Source organism: Polyodon spathula, chromosome 1 (assembly GCF_017654505.1).
Source record: "Polyodon spathula isolate WHYD16114869_AA chromosome 1, ASM1765450v1, whole genome shotgun sequence".
Taxonomy (NCBI): domain Eukaryota; kingdom Metazoa; phylum Chordata; class Actinopteri; order Acipenseriformes; family Polyodontidae; genus Polyodon; species Polyodon spathula.
Window position 1 is genome coordinate 94687194 of NC_054534.1, and position 9532 is coordinate 94696725.

At 32.9% G+C, this 9532-nt stretch overlaps 1 protein-coding gene across 1 annotated transcript; it reads left to right on the forward strand.

The window, feature by feature from the left end:
• Positions 1-4376: 4376 nt before the first annotated feature.
• LOC121301225 (homeobox protein Nkx-3.2-like) lies at positions 4377-6016 on the forward strand. Its single transcript, XM_041230409.1, has 2 exons — positions 4377-5029; positions 5536-6016. Exons 1-2 carry the CDS (start codon positions 4618-4620, stop codon positions 5970-5972), a joined length of 849 nt encoding a protein of 282 aa, XP_041086343.1. The 5' UTR covers positions 4377-4617; the 3' UTR covers positions 5973-6016.
• Positions 6017-9532: the final 3516 nt, after the last annotated feature.

Consider the following 9532-nt stretch of genomic DNA (forward strand, 5'->3'; position numbering starts at 1 on the left):
TTAATATTATTATCCAATCATTCTCTGAAACCTGTTGTGGAAATTTAAAAGAAAAACTACTTCTCCTCTTCCTCTTCCTCCTACTGCTAATAATAATAATAATAATAATATAATAATAATAATAATAAGAAGAAGAAGAAGAAGAAGAAGAAGAAGAAGAAGAAGAAGAAGAAGAATACAGTGTTTGTTTTTTATTTAAATATAAGCAGGAAGGATCACCTTGCAATACTAATAGGTAGTAGGTGTAATAGAAGAGTGTCTTCTCAAACAAACCCACCAGGTGGCATGCCTTCCATTATGGGTAGCGTTCAGTAGGCCTTCTGCTAAAGCACTGAGCCACCACCTATAAGTAAAATGTTGAATTCCACAGATGATATCAATAATTGTAGAGAATACACATAAAAATATGCAAAATACAAACATAGTAGACTGGTATCAATCTTGCATCTATTTTTTAGATCTTTAAACCTTTAAGTCGTATAGCCTACACTGCATAAAATAGCTTATGTTACTAATTTTAAACTCCAAGAGAGTGATTTTAATTTCAAATTTAGTCAACTTTAATCTGCAGATAGCATGATAAGTCTAGTTAACCTACCAGTAAGGTATGTTTTTATACTAAATCAAGCAAAATATTAATACATCTTTTATCTTTTTTATTTCTCTATAAAAAAAAACTAAATGTTGATGATGAAAAGTTTCAAATGGATTGAAAATTGTATTTACATTTTGCTGTTTGATTTTACAAACAACAAAAGAGTATGTATAGAGAGTAAATATATAGACCTAAACCATACTAATTTGATCTTCAACAATTTGACTGCATTCTGTTCCACATTATTTACCTACAGTAGGTTGTGCCTATACTGCAGTGGTATGTGCAGGTAAAAGTAACAAGCTATTTTGTTTCTGCCTATTGCAAGCAATGTCAGGATAGTAAAGGCAGCAAATACGCCTGTTCAAGTTATTTAACCTATTCAACCTATTGTCTAAGTTATTAGGCTGACAGTTTATTAGGCTCCTTTTTAGTTTTCTTTAAGTATTATTATTATTATTATTATTAATGAAGATGATTGCTTATTATTATATATATATATATATATATATATTATATATATATATATATATATATATATATATATATATATATATATATATATATATATATATATATATATATATATATATATAATATATATAAAACATTTTTTGGAAAAGTTGGCTGCAACTCAACATCGTGTTTATCAACTTTGAAGCTGACTTTTATTTTAAAATATAGTTGGAAAAAGGTTTGTAGTAGCTCATTATTTTTTGTGATACAAGTGTTAAAGATATTGTAATACCTAAAATGTTTGACAATGACAACGAAAAAAATATGAACAGTTTGTTTATCTTGTGCATATTCCCAATGACATAAATGCCAAATAAAAATCTTTCAAATCCCTTGAAAGAATGTGATGGTAGTCCACTATGAAAGGCACTATGTAAAATTGATTGAAGTATTGAACTTGCATTCTCACTTCAATTTCATCATCATCATCATCATCATCATCATCATCATCATCATATTAATCCTTAAAAATATTCCTGCTGAATAAATGTTGCCTCCCATAGTAGACTGATCGGAATAGGATAGGAATAGATGTGTCATTATTTTGGTAGCAGAAATGTAAATCTTTATCTATCTATCTATCTATCTACCTATCTACCTATCTAGCTATCTAGCTATCTGTCTAAATTTCATAAGTTGAAAAACTTGCCTGATACACATTGACAAGAGAGACTACATGTAGAGGACTCCATCACACCTGCATGGAGGAATCTGTATTGATCACCAGTTCCTAAAAGAGCTGTGATCTGCAGTGGAGAATATTGTACATCATTGTGGCCATCAACTCATTTCTCTCCATTATTCAGCTGGGGGGAGAAGATACTTTTTAATTTTGCTTGATTGGGGAAAGGGTTTTTCATTGTTATTTGTTTTGTCGTTGGTTAAAGCCTTTGTTTGAGTTATTGAATGATTTGTTTAGCGAACTGGGTCTTAGTTTTACTCAAATCACTTTTATTTTTGGAGTGAAGAACACTAAAGGAAATAAAAATCTTTGTCAATTGACAAATTTTCTACTGGGCCAGGCAAAAAAGGCAATTTTGAAAAGTAGGAAAAACAAAATGAATGGAGTTTTAACTGATGCGGTAGTACCTATTTTTAAAGTGAATTAAAGTAGATTTTACTTGTTATAAATTGGTGCACCAGCTAGAAATGTTTCAGACAATTTGAACAATTGGGTAGGTGGTGTGTTTGTTGGAAGATAATAGATTAAGAATGTGTTTGTAATTATTGTAATAGAGAGTCTTGTATGGACATATTTGCTATTTATTTATTTTGTACTGTTAATATTGAGTGATTGAAATAAAGGATATTAAAAATAAAAAAAAATGAACCACAGAAGTAGAAAGTGGGCCTATACATGGGGGTCTCGTTAAGATGTTGAAATGAACTCAGACCACCCAATTCGCCTGCCAGAATTCAGAAAGAAAAAGTCGGACTTGAAACGGGGGGAGAGAGGGGGGGGGGGGGGGGGGGGGGGGGGTCGAACGTGTACTTAGTTCTGCTTACTCTGAACTGCCTATAACGCTCTGAGATCCATATGGTCAGCTGATACAGTGACTGGTTCTGTTTTCGAAATTCTGTTTTTTTTTTTTCTGATTTTAAATTGTTAAAAACAGTTGGTGGAAATGTGTAACTGCAAATGTGTTGTGCATTTGACGAGTATCAGTATAAACTGTAGTGAAAATGGAAATTTAAAAAAACTTGTAATTTTGTAAATTACACCTGAACTATAGTCTTTAATAACCAATATTTCCTGACAACCACACCAGTATTTTTGAAATTCTGCGATAAAAATAACTCTCACAACGGCAGTAAAATCAAAACTCAACTCGAATAAATGTAAGCCATTATTGGAATATTTAAATAATGGTCATGAATACTCATTTAAGATTTGGTAATAATGTGTTTTTAACCTTTTTCTTTGAAAATCGATACGTTGTTAATTCTCCGTCAATGCTACTTTGGTACAAAACAATAACAAGTAAATGTTAGTGTTTTATTGTAAATGCACGTTCATAAATGCAAATAACTAAAATCCCGCTCAATGTTAAAAAGCAATATCCCTCTAAATGTATATCACTAAATATGGGCTTACTAAAAACAATCGGAAAGACTAGATGGTGGGACATATACCTGTGTGAGATCTAAGTTTTCTTAAACGTCACATTCTAACAACAGCATTTATAGTTTTGCCGTAAAGAAGACTACATTATTGGTATGGACGATGACCAATCATAAAATATTTCTAAAACAGTAATTGCATTATTATTATTATTATTATTATTATTATTATTATTATATTATTATTATTATTATTATTATTATTAGTAGTAGTAGTAGTAATGGTCTAACCAATCAATCTGTAGGCCCGCTGTTATTATTTTTAATTATTAATAATAATAATAATAATAATAATAATAATAATAATAATAATAATAATAATAATAATAATAATAATAATAATAATAATAGGCTACATAAAGATATTGCTATTTGTGCACCCAAATTTAAAATCGCATTTTTAAAAGTGGCTGGGCCATTTGTGCTGTGTACAGTTGGGCTTATCTTTACCAGAATTATTTTATTTTACGAAGTTTTCTTGCTACCTCTTCCCTCTCTACAAACAGATACAAAATACCTTGCATTTTTTATTTTTGTTTTATATTTGCTCTAGCATACTAAACTAATTTAATGATATTTCCTTGAACCAAACGTTTTTCCAGGTATTCAAGAGTGCCATCTAATTAAATGTGCATGCGAGCAACACTGATAAGCAAGTTTAAGATAGAGACATTTACAAAGATACAGATATTTATTTGTTTATTTGTAGAGAGGGGAGGGATTAAACCTACACACTATTAACATTAACTAAACGTCCATTCACATAATAGAGCAACCAAGACCACGACTCCATAAGAGATGGTTTTCATGTTGTCCCCACAAACTGGAACGTGTCATTTTAATCTCACACAAGTGAATCTGTGCATTAGAAATCTACAGGATTATTATATTATTATTAAATAGTAAATAATAATAATAATAATAATGTTATAGTTTTTTTCTTCTCCTTTCATCCAACAGAGCTCAGTTTGTACACTGTTAAGAAAGGGTGGGGTATTATGTATGGGGTATTAGTATGTCACAGCTTGGCCTGACCAATCAGACTCTAGCATTCTTCTTGCTTTGTCCAATGGGAGTTGCTGAGGGTTTGCTGTCACTCACAGGTAAGAAATTATACCAGAACTGTATGAAAAAGGGGAGGAAAACGAAAGAGACTAGGATTGCAAGAACCTATCTAAGAGACAAGAGTCCTGCGGTCGAAAACAGGACCACATTTTGTGGAGGGGATCGAACAGATTTCCTATACGCAATGAGCTGCTTCTTGTACCAGGAGAAACAAAACGGATAAACTACAGTCCTTTTAATGAAGAGGAAAATAATATAGGTCTTACGCTTATCTTAAAAAAAAAACAAACCAAAAAAAAAAAAACAAGCATTGCATTAAAATGGCCGTTCGCAGCAACACCTTAACGTCATTCTCCATCCAGGCTATTTTAAATAAAAAAGAATATAACAGGCATTCGAACGATTTGGATGTAGCTTGTTTTCCAAAGTCATCCTGCTGGAAAATATTTGGGGATGTGGATACTAGAGGATCGGAGGGCTTTTCTTACCCATCTAAAAGCGAAGGAGAGGCGGGCATGGTGAGCGACCAGAAAAGCTATGATTCTGATTCGGGTGTCAGTGAAGAGAATGACAGTAAGACCCGTCCTGTCTGCAAACCAGAGAAAGATAATATGGAACTTTCAACCTCCGCATTATTGGAAGACAGTTTCCACGATGAAACGGATCAGGAATCCACAGCAATGGAGAGTGCTCAGATTCTTAGTGACTATGAGATGTCAGCGAATGTGTCTGGTAAGTGATACAAGTATTCTGAAAATACAGCTGTCCTCAGATCAAAGTAACCGAGACAACGTCTACAGCACTAAAGTTATTTAAGAGATGCTACTCAGATATCCATTACAATATTTTCATGCTAATATGTATACTATTATAAATAAAACAAAATAACAAAAATAAGTGTCTGAACGGGAAAAGTTGCTGTTATCTTTCCTCACAAGAATATCAAATCTAAAGGCAGAGTATTGACGTTTATGAAATGCGGGCAAGTGGGGCATTAAGGCGTGTTACAAACAGTGTGCTGATTGCAACATTGAAAGTGCTGAGCTAACAAGTTAGTAATAGTTGATTTAGGTAAAGATATTAGGTGATGTTCATAAACAATAGAGTCGACAAGATAAAACGTATCGTTTTCGTTGGTGTCCTGTCCTCAGTTAAGCGTATTGGGTTTGACAGTGATTATCGATTTAGGAACAATAACCTTCAAAAACACGGATTTACTGACTCATATCTACTTTCAGATACCAACCACCCGGAAGATGACAAATGCGATAAAAGCTCGGAACAGCCTAAGCAAAGGAAGAAGCGATCAAGGGCCGCTTTCTCCCACGCGCAGGTATTCGAGTTGGAAAGGCGATTCAACCACCAGAGGTACTTATCCGGACCCGAGAGAGCCGACCTGGCGGCCTCCCTAAAGCTGACCGAAACTCAAGTTAAAATCTGGTTCCAAAACCGCAGATACAAAACCAAACGTCGGCAGATGGCTGCTGATTTAATGGCCTCAGCCCCCGCAGCCAAGAAAGTGGCGGTGAAAGTTTTAGTTCGAGACGATCAGAGACAGTACAACCCAGGAGAACTAATGAGACCGCCGCTCTTGTCTCTTCAGCCATCCTACTACTACCCTTATGCATACTGCCTCCCTGCATGGACACTGCCTGCCTGCGCTGGGAATCAATGAAACTATATTAGTAAGAAATAAAAAACCCTGACACCAAACTGAAACACAACAGTATTTATATATATTAAAATATATATATATACTATATATATATATATATATATATATATATATATATATATATATATATATATATAAACTTATTTTGAAAGTGATTTTTATAAACCTAAAACTGCCCAGTGCAGAATGTTTCATGGTATCCATGTGTTGACTATTTATAGCATTATGGATTATAGTGAAAGTACTACTTCCTTTCCATTATATCGATTTAATGAGAATCTCAGTGTTGGACTATTATTGATTACCACAAACAAGCGTGCCGCTTGTTGCTGAATGTATGGACTACTTAGAATTTGCAGTTTTTACTTAATTGTTTCTTATATTCCATTTTTACATGAATAATAGTAAAAAGGGCAGCGATGTCACAGATTTTGAGACCTCCCAAATACCACGAGCTGTTTCTGTTTTTCTTACTGAGATTAGGGTAAGGCTTTTCAGCACTTTGTCCACATGTAGCTTATATAGTTTGTTTGTGTGTATCTCAGTCAAGCTTGCTGTAAAATGTTTCCAAGATGTCAGCCGTGTATTTGCTTACGCCGAGTGCCTCCTGGGCCCATACTGCAAGAAGGTAGACACCGACAATAATGACTTTGCATTAAAATGTATTTTTATTCCAGAAACGGTTCGTTATTTGTTCTCCACCGAATATAAACACATATTGTATGTATGCCCTCTAAGAGACTATATGCTTTAAATTATAAATAAAAACGTCTGAAAAGTTAACTTATTCTTTAAGATACATTTGTCAAAAGACATTTACAAAAAAGGTTTTGTGTGTTTCTGGTTTAAATGAAGTGCATTTTAAGTCACCTAATTGTTTGTTTTACGCACAAACCTTTATAGGTTTAAGTTTTGTAAGTTCGTTTTTTTTTTAAACAGATACTCATCTGTAACTTGTTTTTTCATGTATCTAAGTTTGGCGTCCCACAATGCCAGAGAGGATTTGATTCACCTCACTTCAACAAATCCAATGGCTTGTCAAACAACAAGTTTAGCTATAGCTATTAAATTCTGCAGAACTATTAAGTTATAATAGTTCTGGATTCATAACTTTTTTAAAATACTGTGTTGAAACTGTGAAAAGCTCATAGGCCTATTTAAAGTGACCAGAGCGGTCTCTAATATATATTATATATATTATATATATTTATATATATATATATATATATATATATATATATATAGCTGTGACACGAACATTTGTAAGACAAATTAACAGCAGTCAAAATTCCGAATAACGTTGGTGTTTTAGATTTTGTAGTAAAATATTGACAAATAAAGAATGTGAGATAATAGTAATACTATGTAAAATAAATTAAAACACCTACAAAAAAGAACAGAACGAATATACTGTAATTTGTCTTTATTAGGTCTGAGAAAAATAAAATAATAATTGTGCTTGTTGCAAATTGGAATATAATAAGGCAGAATTATTCAATGCAGTCATTATTTATTGTTGGATATATTTTCGAGCTACAAACCGTGCAAAAGTCCAAAATCTAATCAAATATAAAATGATGCAATTTTTCTAAAGTAGAAGCTTATAAATGATAATAATCTGATATTGCAGTATATATTTCATTTTAAGACTACTTTAGAGTAACAACAATCTATCTGACTGATGCTTTGTTCTCATGATTATGATTTTAGGCATACACACACACACACACACACACACACACACACACACACACACACACACACATATATGTATGTGTGTGTTATTTAGTATATTATCTACCTATTTCTCTCTAAACGTTATAGATATATTCTGACAACTGCTATACCACTTGAAAAATCCCCTATTATAGCAGGTTTTACGTTACATTGCTTTTATAGCCAACATAAAGAAATAATAACCAAAATAAAGGTTATAAAAGTATGCTCTAAAGTACTAAACTGTAACTATAGTTACCAGTGATTTAAGGCAACAATAGAAACAAAGTGCGTTAATGGTAATGTTAGTCATGCATTCTATAGCACCTTTTATTGTTTAAAGTATGTGTTATATTATTCTGACTACAAATAAACATATTTGCTATATTTTTTTTCTCAAAGCAAAAGAATGTAACATCTCTAAGAAAATAGACTGTGAGCTGTTTTTTAACTTTAATGTTTGTATGGCTTTGATAGGTCATACAATGTATGGCAGTAACTGCATAACCCTATACAGTGCAGTAGATATTGACACATTCTTCTTATAAAGCTGCAGTTTGAACTAAACTAGTTTCACTTTCTTTTAAATATATCGGAAAGTCTAAGGACATGTTTAGATGACCCTGTCCTGTCACCGAATTAACACAATCAACACGAAGAAGGAGGGTAGTCTACACGTTGTAAATCGTGGACAGAAGTGACCTCCTCTGTTTTATAGTGACTTGTTTTTCCTGAAACAAATATATCAGTGCACAGCCTGAGTGTTTGCTTTGAAACGAGGGGCGTTGATAACTTCAAGGCATTGTTTTCTGAAAGGAATGCAATAATAATAATAATAATAAGTTAATGACACAATGATGCAATATCCCTTTCTGTGAAGGAAAAGCCCTGCCCCTTCACTCTTCTAAAAAATGCATTCCTTTTCTCTAGCAATTTCCTTTGCTCCAGTTCAAAGTTTGCTACCTTTCATGAATGAAAACTACTAATCTTGCCAACCAATTAAGATGCACATAAATACATCTTTATAATTATGGGTTTTAAGGGAAAAAGAAGTGCAACACCTCATGGGTAATAATTAAATGTGTTTTTTTCAGTTTTATTTTGCTTTTTTGCTTTTTTTAGATGATAATAGGTTACTGTTCTAGTATACAAGAGTTCAACAAGGCATTAGCTCAGTAATACAACAAACGGTAATCACAAGTTACTAGATATCCAACCAGATACACAAGAAGCACATTTTTTTGAATTGTTAAATTCCAGTGGCATCAAAAAACAAACAGTTAAATACTGTATTGTATCTATATTTAAAAAATAAAAAACAAACAAATGGGTCTGGTGTGTCAAGGTTTTTGCTCCAAAGTGCAAAGACAAAAACATTCAGACCATTTTTCCTTTTACATAAACATTTGAAATCTGTCTCCAAATGTATGCTTTTTATGAATATGAAATAGCCCTAATCCAACTCACATACATACTGTGTATTTCATGAAACAGTCGAGTCAGGTAAATAAAGAGATCTGGCTTACCAGCTGAATCGCTCCACTGTGCTCTATGGTTCAACTTGCTACCTCCAATTATGATGTAGACTATACTATAAAACAGAAAATTTCACACACACACAGACACACACAGACACACACACACACACGCGCGCACACACGCACACACACACACACACACACACACACACACACACACACACACACACACACACACACACACACACACACACACACACACACACACACACACACATAAATACAAAAATGGAGGTAAGGTTTCGTTTCAGATTCTAATAGAAATGTCTTTTTTAAATAGCAAAACATGTATAAGGACATTTGACT

Coding starts and splice junctions, on each gene's coding strand:
- LOC121301225 (XM_041230409.1), top strand. CDS start 4,618: ATGGCCGTTCGCAGCAACACCTTAACGTCATTCTCCATCCAGGCTATT. Junction 5,030..5,535: donor GATGTCAGCGAATGTGTCTG/GTAAGTGATACA, acceptor ATCTACTTTCAG/ATACCAACCACCCGGAAGAT.